The sequence below is a fragment of the Python bivittatus genome, unplaced genomic scaffold, assembly GCF_059951505.1.
Source record: "Python bivittatus isolate LINGU-HERP-01145 unplaced genomic scaffold, Pbiv_v1 ctg000480_np1212, whole genome shotgun sequence".
Lineage (NCBI taxonomy): Eukaryota > Metazoa > Chordata > Lepidosauria > Squamata > Pythonidae > Python > Python bivittatus.
Genome location: NW_028277075.1, coordinates 70,964,964 through 70,981,530, shown reverse-complemented (window position 1 = coordinate 70,981,530; position 16,567 = coordinate 70,964,964). Strand labels below are relative to the sequence as shown.

Here is a 16,567-nt window from a genome sequence, read left to right as displayed (position 1 = left end):
CCTCCTCTTTTTGCTTACGGTGATCAAAAACAAAACTGGCAATGCGATGGAGCTCAGCAACTTCCAAACTTTGCCAGTTGGAGACAATGGTTTGGAAATGGTTTTTAATATCAGCAGCCGCTTGCTCAACAAAGGCAGAACAGAGAAGCCTATTGTCTTTGTCATTTTCAATATCCAAATGGGCGTGAGTGACCCCCGCCTCAGATAAACGGACCCAGAAAGCGTCTGGGGTTTCATCAGGTCTCTGAATTGTGTTATTGAATTCAGACCATTTCAAAGGCTTCTTTCCCATTTCCCAAAGGGCTTCAATGAGATTTTCCTTAGCCCTGTTATACTCAGTCCAATGGTCAGTATTGTTATAGTCCCATGTAGGCTCATAAATTGGCCAAGGGACCCGGGGGTGCCGCTTCCCCGGGGACTGGTAGAACAAAGCGACGGCCAATTTCTTCACATTTTTCAAATAATTTCAATACCTCATCCCTGGTTAACAACATATTGAGGAGCTCCATCATATCTGCCCATGAAGGGTTGTGGCTTCGAATGACTGCCTCTAAACGTCTTATGACAGCCAATGGGTCCTTTCGAAAGGAAGGGGTGTTGGAGCGCCATACTGCCAAGTCCGTTGGTGAAAAAGGAGTGTGATATCTTAGAAACGCTACCCTCCCAGCTGTAGCTGGTTGCCCATCTGTAGGAGGTGTGGGAGGTAAAGGTACTGAATTTAATAACAGAGGTGCCATTAGTTTGCCGGAGGACAAAGTGCCTTCCTGCCCTTGTTCCAAACAAGTGGAGTCTGGAGCGCTGGCAATAGGGGATAAATCGGCAAGTTCATTCCAGCAGTGCCAATAAGACAATTGCTCGGGACGATTTCTTTTTAATTGGAGTTCAAGAAGTTTCAGTTTCTCACAATGGGATGTACCCATGGGAGGCCAAATTGCATTACCGCTTGTGTCTAGATATTAAGTCCATTCCATACATAGCTCACGTGCACGTCTTTTCCTCATCCCTGGCTGGGTGGGCAAAATCCCCTTATCCCAAGCCTGTAACAACCTTCCCAAGGGGGAAGATGGGGGTACTGTCGACTTAGTATTCCCCATACCCTCTCGTGTCCCTAAGCTGGCACCGGTGCCGTTGGATTTGGGGTGTGTCCAAACACCCAGAGACTCCCTATTAGAGTACTGACCCTCTGCGCGCTTCCAAACTCCTGATCACTTATCAACCTTAAAATTTTCTAGCAATTTTTTTGCAATTTCCAGCACACAAGCGGTAATCGCCCAGTTATAATATCAGCCACTCATTCAAACACAACCGTAGCCTCAGCTACTTATGCAAGCACAACCTGCCCGGGCACGGGTATCACCCTGGTCCCACTTGCTATCCGGGTTGCTCTGTTCATCACCCAACAAGAGCTAGCAGAGGCCTGGGGGCGCCTTGAACCAGTTTGACACACAGCCTTGGTCTGCAGTCGGGTTTTATAAAAGGGATCAAACACTCATTCCCAAGTTCGGTTTATGGTCACTCACTCACACACTCACTGCCTGTTGAGGCACGTGGATCTTGTCAGCCCCCCTTGCTTTCTACCTGGGTTTTCCAGATAGGTGCGGCTGGAGCAGACAGACACCCAGCCCTGGTCAACAGCGGGGAAATAATTGGGGATTCACACATATATCACTTACAACCGAACACTGGGGCACAACAAATTACACACAAATGCTGGGCTTATAAGAAAAAAAAGAAAATTTTGGGTATTCGCCCACTGTGACGTTGTCCTAAGTTCGTGCAATCAGTTGGCACAAAACCAAAGTTCCCTTTACTACCTTCAGGGCAATCCCGCAGGAAAACCACGAACCCTCCGGGCAAATGGCCCGGTGCCGGCAGGGTGTGTTATCCTCCCGGGACCCAGCCCATCAGGTTAGCCCAGTCCCATCTGGGTCGCCAAATGTTGGAAGAAAGGTTTATCTTACCAGGTCCGTTTCTGAGCCAGGAGTAAAGACACGGACGAATTGCATGAAGTTAGGAGGTTTATTCTTCACCCAAGAGCAGAAGCAACGACAGCATGCAGTTAGGTGGGCGGACATGCTGGACCCCCTCCATACACCACATTATATACCTTTCGTTACATTCAGACCCACGTTAAGATGTCATGACTTTTCTGATCCAATCAAAGCCAATTACCTTGATCCATACTCCTCCCCTTACCCAGGACCCCTTTCTCTGGTACTGATTAAGGTTCTTCCTTTCTGTATGTAAACTAATTTCTATCACCTTGAGTGTTAACAGCCATATGTAAACTATTCTTTATCACTCTGATTGTCCATCAGGTGCTGTCCTGATTTACATCCCTAAGAAACAAGGTCAGGACCGTATATCTTTCTTTGTGAGGGGTCATCTGAGCAGGAAAAGACTATGAGGTCAAGACAGTTTATCTACTTTCATTATCTGCTTTCCAGTCAGGAAGAGACAAACCATAAGGGTAGTTAATGCATCCTTGAGATATTGAGGAGTGTTGAGGGTCACATCCTCAAGAATGCAACCTTTTGATAATCTAAAGTGAGGCCAATCACTGTGAGGTCAACCATACCAACAGGAAAGGGAATATTGGCATATTGCTGGGCCTGCTTTTACTTCATGTTATACAAGCAGGTAAAGGTAAATGTTTAAACAGCTTAATGTCTAAATATCTAATAATGTCTAAATTTCCCAACCTTCTAACAGAGGAATGAAGGAATCCATTTATGCCAAAGTGGAAAATCCTTCCCTCAATAGAGGTGGAGGCCTCAGACACAACTTGTCTCCCATTTTTCATGCTGCTCTTTCATCAGTCCCCAGGAAGATTAAGACCACTTCACAAGTTCACCAGGGAGGCAGCACTTAACGACCCACTTGGGGATGAGTGAGGGATCAGGAGTAGACATCCACATCCCAAAGACTCTACTAATCACATCTCCTATTGTCCCTTTAATGAGCCCATCATGTTAGGGAAAAATGCAGCCACCCTGGAAGACATTTATGGGGTCCCCCCTAACCAACTTTCTAGACTGAAGAAGCTGCTTGGACAAGCAGCAAAACGTATCTAACCAAAAGAAAAGAAGTCCAGTTGCCATGACTCAACCTCCAGATGGGGAAGGAAGCAGTTTATGGAGTTTTATCAGCACTCTTATGAATGTACACTTGGCAGCAGTTGTATTATGTAGGAATTGAGAAACATCACAGCACCCAAGCTGAGACTTAAAGTGTTGCAGGAGCTATGTGTTGGACAACTCAGCAAAGATAAAGTCACTAGGTTTTGGGTGGTGGCTAGGAATAGACCAAAAAATTGGACATCTTATAATGAGTTGCTATAAAAACGGCAACATGACTTTAAAGTGGGGTTGCCCCCCTTAGCCAATAACATTCAATGGCAGCCATAAAGTCTGTAAAATCTGCAACACGTATCCTCCCATTACACTGGAAGTGAAGACAGGTGATCAGTAATGGGTGGGATCAGAGTAACACTTATTGGCTATTCCAGGCAATGCTCCTCTCTTCCAGTCCCTGGATAGCCTTGTCTGCTGCACTTCTGCTGTTTTTACCTAAAGAACTGGAGACAGCAACACTGTGCTTGTGATCTATCAGAATTACCCAATAGCTGATTGATGGCTCAATTAACCGTTCTCTAACTGCTTTAAGACATATCCTTCCTGATTTAGCAAAGGCTGAAACAACAGAACAATGGTGTAGTGTAGCAAGGGGAATGTTGTAACAGTGACCTAAAGCTGTACCAAATCTGGTGATGTGCTCTTACAGGGAAATAAGCAATCACATTGGCTTCTTTGGTGTTATAAGATGTAATTTTTTATGATGATATTATGACTACTTTATATTGAATTTATGTTGACAATTTTTAAAAATTATTTGATACATTTGATAATTTTGATAATCTTTGAATTATTGCACAGTTGATGCATCTTAGAAGCATTCATAATCCATCAATCAACTTTTTTAAAAGCTGCTCCTGACCTAGGGTAGGCTGACAGCATTCCTTTTCCTTTGATTTAAGAGCAGAGATGTTTCCAAGATTACAAAACACCTAAGCACAGCAGGGAAAATGGCTGTGGATCCTGTTCGTCACCCAATGTCGAGTTCGTGAACGGAAGCAAAATTTTGCAAACGGTGCTGTTCGTGAACTGAACTGTTCGTGAACAGAAGCGTTCATGAACAGAGGTACCACTGTACTTTTAATCTTCTGGTATGCAGGATAGGTAGTTTGATGAAGTGGTTAAAGGCACCAGATTAAAAACTGGGAGACTGTGAGTTCTAGTCCTGCCAGCTGGATGAGTTTGAGCCAGCCACTTTCTCTCAGCCCTAGGAAGAAGGCAAGGGCAAACCCCTTCCAAAAATCTCACCAAGAAAACTGCAGGGACTTTTCCAGGCAGTCACCAGGAGTCAAGATTGACTCAAAGGCACAAAAACAAACACACGCACTTCTGACAATAATTATTAGCTTTCTGAATAATTAGATAAGAAGAGCCATAATAAAGTTTGTATAACATATATTTACTTACTTAGTGATAGCAGCTTTAGCAGTTTAGCATGCCTGTTCAAAAGTTCACACACAAAAGTTCAGTAGAAAATAGTGAAGCAAAGGTAAAACCATCAAATCTGGACTACAAACATCCTGATAACCACCAGATGGCAGCCACGAGATATAAATATCTGGAGATTTTTGCAGCCAAGATCTGATAGCTCTATGCAAAATCCTCTTGTTATTTTCTTCTAAAAACCACTGAACATAAAAATTGAGAGCCAGTGTGGTCTAGTCGTTAAAGCATCAGGCTTGAAACCAGGAGATGGTGAGTTCTAGTCCCACTTTAGGCATGAAAGCTGGCTTGATGACTTTGGGCCAGTCACTCTCTCTCAGCCCAACTCACCCCACAGGGTTGTTGTTGTGGGGAAAATAGGAAGAGGAAAGAGTATTAGGTATGTTTGCCGCCTTGAGTTATTTATAAAAATAATACAGGTGGGATAAAAAAAATCTAAAAAAAAAAAATTAGCAGAGCCAAGCCCAAAGAGTTGGATGTTCTTTTCTGTGTGCCCAATATAGTTATTCAACCTCAGTACAGTGGTACCTCGGGTCACGAATGCTTCTGTTCATGACCAATACGGGTCACGAATAGCACCGTTCGCAAAATTTTGCTTCCGTCCGCAAACTCCGCATCGGGTGACGAACAGGATCCGCAGCCATTTTCTCTGCCAGGACACGTGGTCGTGGCTTCCTGTAGGAAGGACTCTCCCTCCAAGCAATAACCGCCTCCCCACCCGCCTTCCTGTCCTCCACGCCAGAAGTCACCTCGAGCAAGGTTAGCGTTCTCTCTCTTCGTACTGCACTGTACTGTATTTTGTTTCATATTTTTGTGGTTTTAAAAAAAATACATATGGTTCAGAATGGATTAACCGTAATTACATTGAACCTTATGGGTAAATTTGATTCGGGACGCGACCAAAATCGGTTGGTGACCAAATTCGTAGGGGTCAGAACGGATTAACCGTATTTACATTGAACCTTATGGGAAAATTTGATTCGGGTCGCGACCAATTTGGGTCGCAACCAGAGTCGCGGAACGAATTAAGTTCGTGACCCGAGGTACCACTGTATTTCATACCTTCTTTGTGAATTGAGAAAAGAAAAGGGTTGCGTGTCAGATTGTATAATTCAAAAAAGGGTGGAAAATTTTTAGAAGGTGTAAAGAACTTGGATGTAAAAACAGCCATAGTGTTTGCGAACTGGGCAGGGTTCACTTTGCCTGGTCTGATAAGGCTGATTTGTTTCTACTATTGAATCCTCTACATATCTTCAATCTCAGCTTGGTGTATACAGAAAAGTCTTTTTTCTTTCTATAGATGATTTGTACTTGTCTGTTAAATTTACATGCCACCCTTTTTCCAGAAACTCAAAATAGAGGGTGTCCTTTTATTTCCACAACAACATCGCTGTGTGGTAGGTTGGGCTGAGAGAGTCACCAGCTGAGGTCACTGAGATTTGAACATCAGCCTCCTTAGTCCTAGTCCAACACTTTGGCTATGACATGACACTGGTTTAGAACTAAGGTAATCACATCTGGTCTGTAATAATGTTTTCTGGATCTCTTTGCTACCATATCATCTGGATATGATATACTATACCATGTCATCTTGATTTTTGCAGCCCAGATCTGATAGCCCTGTTATAACCCAATATAAATATTCAAACAAATACTGTATAACGTTGCTTAAATAAAGCTGCCTATATTTTGTAAGTTCTGCAGGAATAGTGGATATATCTCAAACTCTGAATCCTTAGTTGGATTCAGACTCGAGGAAACTAATAGGAGAGCTGTATAAAATATCCCTACAATTCACTGTTTTCAGTATATGTGTTGTTCTGAATATTGATAGCATTTGTTTTGAGGATTACTTATATCTAAATTCATTAAGGTATTCAACACAATTTACAAATAGAACCTGCCTTGCCAAAAATCTTCCTTATGATTTAAGAGATCCAGTGCACTAACGTGAGCCCTGGAACATTTTCTGTCAGCAATTTCCTTACCTTCCTATTGTTGGGGTTGTGAATTGTTAGTACATGAACCATGAGGAGGACAAAAGATTCACTCCTACCTCGTGGAGAGCCAAGAGGAAAAGAGAAGGAAAATGAGGGAAACAGGGAAAAAAAGGCGGGATCCCCTCCCAAACAAAGCAGCAAAGCTAGGCTGCAGCGGAGCCGCCTCTCCCTTTGTGCTCGTGTGAGACAGGCTTGGTTGAAACCCCATATTTTCCAACACCTATCACCTTTTTTCTTGTATTTTTATTAAACACTTTAAAGAAAATATATAATTAAGTTTTAAAAAGAAATATGAAAAGAATGAAAGAACGAAATACAAATGAATAAAACAGGGATTTAGAAATGTCATGGAGATTAGAGCTTCCTAATATATCATTAAATTAGTTGTAAATAATGAAGTATTATTTACTTCACTATAAATCACTAATCACTTTAAAAGACTAGAAATCACTATTAAACTTTAAGCTCAAGAAACATGGTCAACAAAATCACTGAATAAATTATAAATGAGCTGTAATAAATTCAGTCCATATTACTAAGACTCTATTCTGATTTAGCTATTCCATAAAAGTGAAATATAGATTCTCTGCATAGAGAATGAGCTACCAATCCATGTATTAAATTATAGACTAGGAATGGTTTCCAGTTTGAACTGAATTCTATGTTACGTTTACTTTTAACTATGAGGTTATTTTAGGTAATTGAAGCATATTTATTGCTTCTTTTTAACTGAGCATTGTTTGCCACCCAGAGTCACTCTCTCGTGAGATGAACGGCTATATAAATATGATCAATTAATCAGTCAATCAATATTCTCACAACTTGGTTAGCCATTTCTCCATTGAGAGGATTAATAATGTGAGAAATGCACTCACAAGTCTTTCTCTGGGTTAGTCAGAAGTAAAGTTTATTGAAGCATTTGCAAAGTCTGGTGGGCTTCATTGCAAATAAGAAGCCACGCCTTCTTACAGATTTCAGTATATTTTATACAATCCTATGCCAACGCCCATCTCTCCCTATTTCCCCATTGGCTGAGGGGTACTCTGAGGTCACAATCTTTGCTGTCTGCCTACTTCCTGTTACCCCCCTTCTATAGACCACTACATACTACATACTAAATACATCACATGTTTATGGTAAATAGGTGATTAGCTATGTGGGGTGTGGTTTTTATTAGGCTAATAAGGGTTGGGGGGGCAATAGTTCATGCATTCCTAAACAATCTCTGCTAACTATCACTTTAGACAGGTCAAACTGCTCCAGACTGGTTTTATCTCACCTTGCCTCATCCCAGAGACATCTCCCCCTCCCCTTTTCCAGCTTCTTGTAGCCCCTTGTAGCCCCTTGGTAACTGTGGCGATGCCTCCTTATCTCTCATTCCTTTGAGGTAGTTAGTTTCAGAAAACAAGAGCATAGGTAGCTAGGTATACTCAGGAGCTATGGTCAGAAAAGGGAAGTTTTGCCTACGAGCAGAGTGGGGAAACTTCAAATCATTTTTAACTGCCAACAATAACTTTTGGATTCCTCCTTCCCTCTCAATAAGAAGTGTATACAGGTAGTCCTCAAGTTATGATCATTCATTCAGCGACTGTTCAAAGTTACAACAGTGCTGAAAAAATGGTCCCCGAAGTTATGGTCATTGCAGCATCCCTGCGATCACGTGATCACAATCTGGGCACCTGGCAACCTGTTTGCACTTACGATTGGTTGCCAAGCACCCCACAATCACACGATCACCATTTTCAACCTTCCCTGCCAGCTTTCCATAAGCAAAGTCAATGGAGAAGCCAGCAGGGGATGTCACAAATCACTCGGGTAAGTCTCCTCCACCCACCCTGGCCTTTCTTTGCTTGCACGCACCAGGATGCAGTGTGTGTGAGTGAGCAAAGGAGAGAAGGAGGGTGTGGTGTGTGCAAGCAAAAAAGGGGGAAGGAGGGCCAAGAAGCCCCTGAGCCGCAGCGTGGCAAGCAGCCCCAGACTGCGCAGGGTGCAGGGTAGCCAAAAGGGCAAAGATGCGGGGGGGAGGTAGGCAGGTGGAGGGAGTTGGAGGCAGTCCCTTACCTTACTGAGGCTCAAGGTTGAGAGGGACCAAGCCCGGAATGGCTTGGATTGGGGTGAGTCCTCAGCTAACGACCAGTGGAACTCACATAATGATAGTCATGGGGAGTGCCGGGATTGCCGTAGCTAAGCAATGCAGTCATGTGATGTCTTGCTTTACAACCGCATCACTTAGCAGAGGAAATTCCAGTCCCAATTGTGATTGTAAGTCGAGGACTACTTGTAATATCCTTTATTTAAAACCTAGGAATAAGGAAATGATTATCTATGAATTCCTAAAATTGACAGATGAGTATTTTGAACTGTTAATTTTGCTGTGCTGTGTGTGTTCAATTTCTCTCTTCAAATAAGGAAGAAAATCCTGAAAGAAGATGGTATGTGTGCACACTTACCCAATTTATGCAAATCAGGCAAATGGCTTGCAAAACCTGAAACAATTCACTTCCTTAGATGCTATCCCCCTTCCATAAATACAAGAGGAAACTTCAGTTTTTCAGCAGGCTCCCCTACTCATCTGCTGACTAACAGCAGTTGTGCTGTTTCTGCTCAGTGAAAATGAGGTCCTGGTTATTTATCTGCACCTTTCTGGGCATCACCTTCATCCATGGTGAGTTTAGACTGATTCAAATGTGAAAAGAGAAAAATAAGAATCTGGGAACTTCTAAATTAACCAACAAATAGTAGTAGTAATAGTAGTAGTAGTACCATTTTGACAGACTGTAAGGGAAAAATAGAGGCAAAATAGGACAAAAATAGGAAATAGAAAGGGAGCAGATGTCTATGTGGCAGCTTATTTCTATGCATACCTATCCAGAAGTTTGGTCCACAGGATTCAGCCATTGGTCTGACTTTGGGAGAAAAATGCCTGAGATTGCAGTCTTCAAGAGTTTACTGTATCTTCTGGACAGCATCAATGCCTTTTTAAAAGTATAACAAAGCTCTTAAGTCCAATAACTGGTACATGTGTATTGGTACATATATATCCTTTGTGGATAGAGGTTGCTGGATTAAACAGCAATTCTTAATTGGTTTGATATAATTCATTGCTTGGGGGATTTCTAAGAAAGGGTGAACTGGATCATTTTAATATAAGGCCCAGAGACTGACAAGTGAGGGGTAGGGGATAACAGAGCAAAAGACATAGAAATGCACAATTTCCGTAACAGACCCTTTACATACCTTCTCTTCCCCATTTTACTGGATAGACAGATTCCACTTGGATTATGTAAGTAAAGTACATGCGCTGAAATATACAGTGATCAAATCCTTGCTTTTACTTTATGCTCCATCTTCTCTTTGGATCAGATGTCTCTTCCCAGACCTGTCTATGTGCCCGGGGCTTTTGCGCAAGAGGCTGGGTGCAGTATAAGTCTGCCTGCTACAAGGCTGTGATGCAGCGAAAGACCTGGACTGAAGCCGAGGCAAGTGATGGTACTGGGATGGCATAGCAGTCACTGAGCTATCCGTGCCCTAAGTTCTACCAGATTTTCACATTTGTTCTACAGCCAACAGATCTAGAGCATGGGGTGGAGAAGAACAGCCTGAAAAGAGGGTCTCCCCCACCCTTCCCCAGTGTGGCAAAGAACAAGAACTGAACACTAATTTGGCATGATTTCACTGTGAGATGGTAAAAGGTACCCCCCATACACTTTTGAGCTGCATTTACTACCAAACCTATGAGATCCCCTCTGCTCCCCATGAACTGCTTAATGTGCCCTTGTAAGAAAACATTCACAGCAAGCTGAATTAGCCCTGAGTGGCAACAGGGGGAAGAATCAGCCAGGAACCTGCGGCCCAGTAAACCAAATGGTTTCTAGTCACTGGCCATATCTCAGAGATAGTACGGCTAGCATGCTGACCTAGCAGGGAGGGATCAATAATAATAATGTCGCCCAGATGGGTTTATCAAGAGCATTCTGATGTCATGCTGTAATTTCCACTGTGTCTGCCTTTTTCTTTGTCTTCCCTTTGCAATGTAGTGGGTCAAATATATATAAGCTCTGGTTCTGCTTTTGCTCAGAGCCGCTCAGCAAAGTATCAAAGCTTTGCTGGGGGTCCAGTATATACTGTTTTATTGTTTGCATGCTAATAAAATTATGTTGTATCTTCAGAGTGATTTGGTTGCTTTAGGTGAGCCAGGTTTTGGCCACAGCAACTGCCAAGAACAGCAGACATGCATCTAACTCCCTTTGTACACCTTGCCAACAGCATAAGTGCCACAGTGACGCAATTTAGGTAATCTATGTCTATGCCCCCCACCTTCTCAAGGATGCAGAGCATCATGATGCCAGTTTAGCTAGCTTTTGCTAGATATGCACAAGCCAATATATTTTGGTGTCACATTTTGTGTGGGTCCTCCTCCTGGTTTCTAGTCTTGTGCTAGCTACATTGCTTTTGGGAATAAATAGCGGCACCCTGTAGAGCACTTTAGATTTAGTGACCTTACAGCAGCCTGCTCTTTTCTCCTTGACATGATAGCAGATCAAGTTATTTGCTTCAAGATATAACAGTCCTGCTTATTGCATTTGAGGCCCCCTCCTGCTTGTTCTAGTCAGTGGACCTTGCCCTCAAAGCACTGGGATTGGCACTTAGGACTCTAAAGGGTCTGCTAAATGGATCTACTGAATAATTTACTCTTGAATTAAAAACAATGATAAAATTAGGCCTGCCTGCAGAACTCTGAATGATCACTAGGTGGTAACAAAGAGTTAAGATTTATTGTAGTTCTTTGCTGTCCAGATACAGTAGCCTTATTCAAAGATGAGCTTTCAACCAGCCTCACTTTATGAATACAGAATGGGTTTTCACCAGAGCAACAAAATGCAAGCCTCTGTAAGTTTTCTAGTGGCACACAAACTTTTGAAAAGCTCAGTTCAAATACTTCAAAAAATGTAATTACAGGTACATAATAACTGTACCCATAGTTAAGAACAGAGCCTATTGCAGCAAAATTCAAGTTAAATACACAATGGTTTGAATTCATTACACAATCCTAGTTATACAGTACAGTGGTACCTCGGGATACAAACGCCTCTGCTTGCGAATTTTTCGGGTTACGACCAGCTCCGGCCCCAAAAATTTACCTCGGTTTGCGAACTCCGCCTCGGGGTATGAACCGGATCGGTGGCCATTTTCCACCATGACATGTGGTCCGTGGCCATTTTCCGCCCGTGCCACGTGGTCCGCGGCCATTTTTCCGCCCGTGCCACGTGGTCCGTGGCTGTTTTTCCGGCCCTGCTGCGTGGTCCGCGGCCGTTTTCGCACCGCGCCGTGCCAGGCCGTTTTTACACTGGGCCGTTTTTGTGCCACGCCGGGCCGTTTTCGCGCCGCGCTGCGCCGCACCCGGCCGTTTTTGCGCCGCACCACGCCCGGCCGCTTTCCCGCCCGACGCGTGGTCCGTGGACGCCAGAACGGATTAACGGTAATTACATTGAACCTTATGGGAAATTGCCTCGGGTTGCGACCAAATTCGGAGGGCGGAACGGATTAACCGGATTTACATTGAACCCTATGGGGAAATTTCCTTCGGGTTACGACCAACTCGGGATATGCCCAGAGTCATGGAACGGATTAAGTTCGTATCCCGAGGTACCACTGTATTATACTGTATAACAGTATTATACTGTTCTAACTACTGTATATAACTATAACAGTATTATACTATTCTAACTTACATACAAATTTGACTTAAGGACAGACCTTGGGAATGGAACTTGTTCTTAAACTGGGGACCACCTGTACATTGATTTGAAAAGCCCAAGTGGAGTATTTGATGAGGAAGTTTGCATATGTTTCTTGTGAAACACATTCTGCGATGGATAGATAAAAAGTGATATACTTCGCTTTGAATTCTCAGATGTCTTGCCAGAGTTATACTCCAACTTCCCACTTGGCCTCCATCCATAGCATGGAAGAAAATGACTTCATTTTTCATCTGATGGGCAAGCCAATGAATTATGTGAAATATGAGGCCTATTGGATTGGAGCACATGACACCTTCAAGGTAACAATAGTGCATAATCACTGATCTGGAAAGGCACCATTTACTGCATAGTGTCTTTACTCCTGCCTCAGGACAGACAACTCTTACATGGCAAAGTGTGGTTGATTATATGCTTTGCACATCCTTCTCCCAATTGACTTTCCCCATGAGTTGTCTTCAACCAATGGCCAATCTGGTTAGTGATTATTGGAACTGATGTCCAGCACATTTGGACCGCACCAGATTGAAGGAAGTTGGCTCTGCACAAAACACAAATTACGTTTCTGCTGTTTGAAAAATGTGGTAATCTTTTGTTCCGGTATACTTACCCTAACAAACTGTGACACTTCCTCAGGAGGGAACCTTTGTATGGACAGATGGCTCCAGATTTGATTTCCACTCATATCCTCCTAATCAGCCTGATGGACTGAAGGGAGAAAACTACCTTGGCTCCTGGTTTTTACAAAACGGTAATTAACTTTCACATATCTATTAACTGGTATATAATGAGGGTTATACTTAGGAAGGGATTGGCTTAAGCAGTACATATCTTGGTATCACGCATGGCTTTTCGGGGGACAGAATTTTATACCATGACTGAGAATGAGAGTGTATATGTGATGCATTACTGGTAACTGCAAAGATGCAACCCCTGCTATGTGAATTTTATGGGGCAAATGTAAGGTTAAACACCTAAGTGATGTTAATAGAGCAAAGGGTATCCAGAGAAGAGCATTGTATTTTTCTGAAAGGAAGATAACTCTGAAATTCAGACCTTCCCCCCATTCATCTGCCTCTATTATCATACTCTCAGCAAATCTAAGGCATCCATTCCATTTTAAAGGTAAATTATTTGGGGGAAAATTTCCACCTTTTCAAGTTAATGCAGTAGGAGAGCCTCAGCTGATGCTACGGTCAACTCTTAAGAGTCTCTGTGGGTCATACTGTGGGTGTTTGCTATAATCCAAGGTGTAGTTCTGTAGTAAGGCTATGCATTTGGAGGTGCAAGATGCATTGGCCCAAAACAATTGAAGCAGCTGTGCCTGCAGGAGACTCAGTGTGGCTGCTTTGAGGGTGTTCCTGGATAGTTCTTTATACACCAGCTTGCACAACTGCTTCACTTCATTAGCAGTCCCACAAGAAGTGTTGCATATCTATTCCTAAATGATCTGGAAAAGCCTTCAAAGCAATCATGCCTTATAGAAGACACAGCTGCTTCAGTGCTTCAGGAAGGCTTCACTTGTGCCAATAATATGCTTTACAAAACAGCCTTTTGAACACTGCTCAGCCTCCTTAAATAGATTTCCTTCTTTGGCCTCTATTGGGGAGTCTAAAATGTTGGCTTAAACCAACGGCAGGGAACATGGTGTCTCACCAGGCTCCCTGCTCCACTTAAATTTTTAAAAATATTTGTTGAAGTAGAAAATACAGGAGGCTGACAAATACAAAGCAAAGCACCAGTCTCTAGCAGGAAGGCCTTTAGGCCTCACTAAGATTGCACTTGGATGGCAAAGTGCCTCCTGAGGGCTAGCTCTTCTTCCTGGATACTTAGTGATTGGCTTTATCCATTACGGTACTCATTTTGTGAATAGGCAAGTCTCCCACAATAGCCTTTTGTGTGTTATGTTCATCATATGCTCTCAAAATTCGAAAGGTACCTATCCCTGGCTTAAATTATGCCCATGTTACTACTCCCATAGTTGTGTCATGTTGTACCATAATCTCAAAGAGAGAAACTGTAGCACTATTTGCTGAGCATTAGGAGGCAGTTCCTGTGTAGTTTAACAGACCCTCCAATATGGATCCATGCCTTCACTCGTTCTCTTTCAGGACATATCACCTGGAATGATTACGTCAATTCATGGACATTCTCATTTGTTTGCAAATACTCTCTAGCAAATAGGTAAGAACTGAAATTATTTTTGTAAAGGCTCAGTCTAACTGTTCCATGGTGTTAGGTGGAATACACCAACAGGAGCTGAAATCTTCCAGATGCAACTGCCATACAACTGTATTTCTAACTGGGATGCTTTGTAACAAAAAAAAAAAGCCAACTTGCAGAATGCTATGGGCGTTTCCCTACCCCTTCAATTCCAGAAATTACCACGCCAGTGAACCAGGGATTGTGGACTTTTGTTTTATTGTTTCTATGTTGCTTCGATTGCTTTAAATGTGATATAAAGTGCCACACCAGGTAAAAGATTCTGTATAAGAGCAACAATCCACCCCAATGTTTTACACCCATGTCAGCTCCTCAGATCCCCATTCCTAAATGCACTGGGTTAAATCAGCCAATAGCCTTTCCTGTCAGCAGGCAGATTTTGATCCTCATTTTCCCAAGTGAGGCTCTGTCAGTGGAATCAAATATATGGAGGCAAGTCTTTGCATGGAAAGAAAACCAGGTGTGCTGATGGGGTGCAGATAGTACCATGAACTCTAAGGCTGGGTTTCTACATTGCCCTGAGACAGAGTTTAGATACACAGTGACTGTGCTAGAAGTAATATTGTACAGTATACTAAATTAAAGGGTGTCCTATCTGTTTGTTTAATCAGTGACAGCATCAAAGTATACAAACCACAAGCGACGCTGACATCATCAGATCATGACCTTAGACAGTTATTATGTCATCAGACCATGACCCTAACCGGATATGGTGTGCGTGCCCTTCCTCCCCAAGTGATGCTGGACTCACAAGGTCATGACCCTAACTGGATATGACCTGTTCAATCTAATCCCATCAAGAAATGGGTGGCAGTCAGCCCTAGACTGTGTAATTAGCTAATCAAACCTAGTCTGATGTGTGGATTTGTATAATTAACAGAACCCTAGGCTGCGCTGTATTTGGGAAGTGAAGCCTATTTATCCACTGTAAAATAAATACAGTAATAGTCTACTGATGCTTTTCATTTTGCTGAGTTTTAAAATCAGCACCTTGAATGCTGGAAAAGGAGATCCCAAAATGCATCCTAAAATACAGCCACAGGCTGCATTTTGCCCCCCTTTTCTAAAAAGGCTTTATTTCTAGGCAGTTTAAAATTACTCCCTCGAACATAGGAAAAAAGAACTTTTAAATCACAGCAGCCCATATCCCAAGTGTAGTGAAAACCAGTCGGCTTTACCTTTTGTAAAAGCTAAAGTCACATAATTTGCAAATTTTAACCTGAAACACACACACACACACACACACAGAGGTGTTTGCAAATTTAACTAATAACACAAATACACAAACATTTTGAAGCATGACCTTAATAAAATTTATTTCATCCCCTCCAGCAAAGCCAGGAAAATTTACTAAATTTTCTAAACTAAATACTAAAAACATTTCTAAACGAAATACATTATTACTGTACACAAAGCCACACAATCACTTTGTTGACTAACATTTCAAACATTAGTCTTGTAAAGTTATGAGGTGTGTTAGCTTCGTGTCAAACATGAGGTGCATAGAAAGACAGAAGGAGTTTCTTCCATGGATGAGCATGTCCTGTTTCTCAGCTTGGGAACATACACTGTGGCCCTTGAGTCTTTGGCCCAGCAGGATCTTTCAGCCACACCCTTATCTGCCACATGTATGGGTATATCCATTGGGATCAACCCAGTTGTGAAATGTTCTCACAAGAGATGAAGGGACAAGAGCAATTGTAATCCAGCCTGTTGTACCACTGCCATTCAGTGGGACATTGGACTGGTTCATCTAATCCCGTGCCCTGGATCATAGGCTCATAGCATTATGGAGTTGGGAGGGTTCATCTGGTCCACCCTCTGCAAGGGCAGGCAAATCAGTTCAACCATCCTTGAAACCTCTTCTGGCAAACCTCCAAGATAGAGAACCCACCACCTTCAGAGCGGGAGTCTTCCACTGTTGGACAGATCTTACTGTTTTTCCTCATATTTCAATGAAATCTAAGTAGCTGCACCCATTATTTCTGGTCCTAGTTGTCCGAAGAAA

General features: G+C 42.7%; 1 protein-coding gene across 1 annotated transcript; it reads left to right on the top strand.

Annotated features, from left to right (window-relative positions):
• Positions 1 to 9,190: 9,190 nt before the first annotated feature.
• Positions 9,191 to 14,524, top strand: LOC103060892 (lectin-like). Its single transcript, XM_025171356.2, has 5 exons — positions 9,191 to 9,242; positions 9,941 to 10,056; positions 12,492 to 12,638; positions 12,973 to 13,087; positions 14,448 to 14,524. The coding sequence occupies exons 1-5, from the start codon at positions 9,191 to 9,193 to the stop codon at positions 14,522 to 14,524; spliced, it is 507 nt and encodes a 168-aa protein (XP_025027124.2).
• The last annotated feature ends 2,043 nt before the right edge of the window (positions 14,525 to 16,567 follow it).

Coding starts and splice junctions, on each gene's coding strand:
- LOC103060892 (XM_025171356.2), top strand. CDS start 9,191: ATGAGGTCCTGGTTATTTATCTGCACCTTTCTGGGCATCACCTTCATC. Junction 9,243..9,940: donor GGGCATCACCTTCATCCATG/GTGAGTTTAGAC, acceptor TCTTTGGATCAG/ATGTCTCTTCCCAGACCTGT. Junction 13,088..14,447: donor CTCCTGGTTTTTACAAAACG/GTAATTAACTTT, acceptor GTTCTCTTTCAG/GACATATCACCTGGAATGAT.